This window comes from Aptenodytes forsteri, unplaced genomic scaffold, assembly GCF_000699145.1.
Source record: "Aptenodytes forsteri isolate BGI_AS27 unplaced genomic scaffold, ASM69914v1 Scaffold355, whole genome shotgun sequence".
In the NCBI taxonomy this organism is placed as follows: Eukaryota; Metazoa; Chordata; class Aves; order Sphenisciformes; family Spheniscidae; genus Aptenodytes; species Aptenodytes forsteri.
In genome coordinates, this window is record NW_008795330.1 from 11,351 (window position 1) to 11,743 (window position 393).

Below are 393 nucleotides of genomic sequence, written 5' to 3' on the forward strand. Positions count from 1 at the left end.
CCCTCCAGCCTGCGGACGGCCAACGGCACCCGCATCTGCGCCCAGCTCTATGCCGACAACAGCCCCTACTACGACCAGTGCTGCGGGGGGGACGTCCTGGTGGTGGACCCCGGCTCCGACGTCCCCTACATGCCCCGCAACTGGGCCGCCCGCATCTCCTCCTTGGTGGTGGGCACCTACATGCCCCGCAACTGGGCCGCCCGCATCTCCTCCTTGGTGGTGGGCACCCGCTGCGAGCTGACCGTCTGGTCTCGGGCCGGCAAGAAGGGGAAGAGCCGGCGTTTTGCGGCTGGCGCGGGGCCGCGGTTGCAGGAGGTGCGGCGGGGGCTCTTCGGCGACTGGAACGACGTCATCAGGGGCTACTACTGCAAATGCAACTGAGGCGGGGGGCAC

The 393-nt window shown here is 69.7% G+C and overlaps 1 protein-coding gene across 1 annotated transcript; it reads left to right on the forward strand.

Moving 5' to 3' along the window:
- Positions 1-8: 8 nt before the first annotated feature.
- SYCN (syncollin) lies at positions 9-381 on the forward strand (the record flags this gene model as incomplete). Its single annotated transcript, XM_009280084.1, has 1 exon — positions 9-381. A coding segment is annotated over one exon (373 nt), but the record flags the coding sequence as incomplete, so codon positions are not given.
- Positions 382-393: the final 12 nt, after the last annotated feature.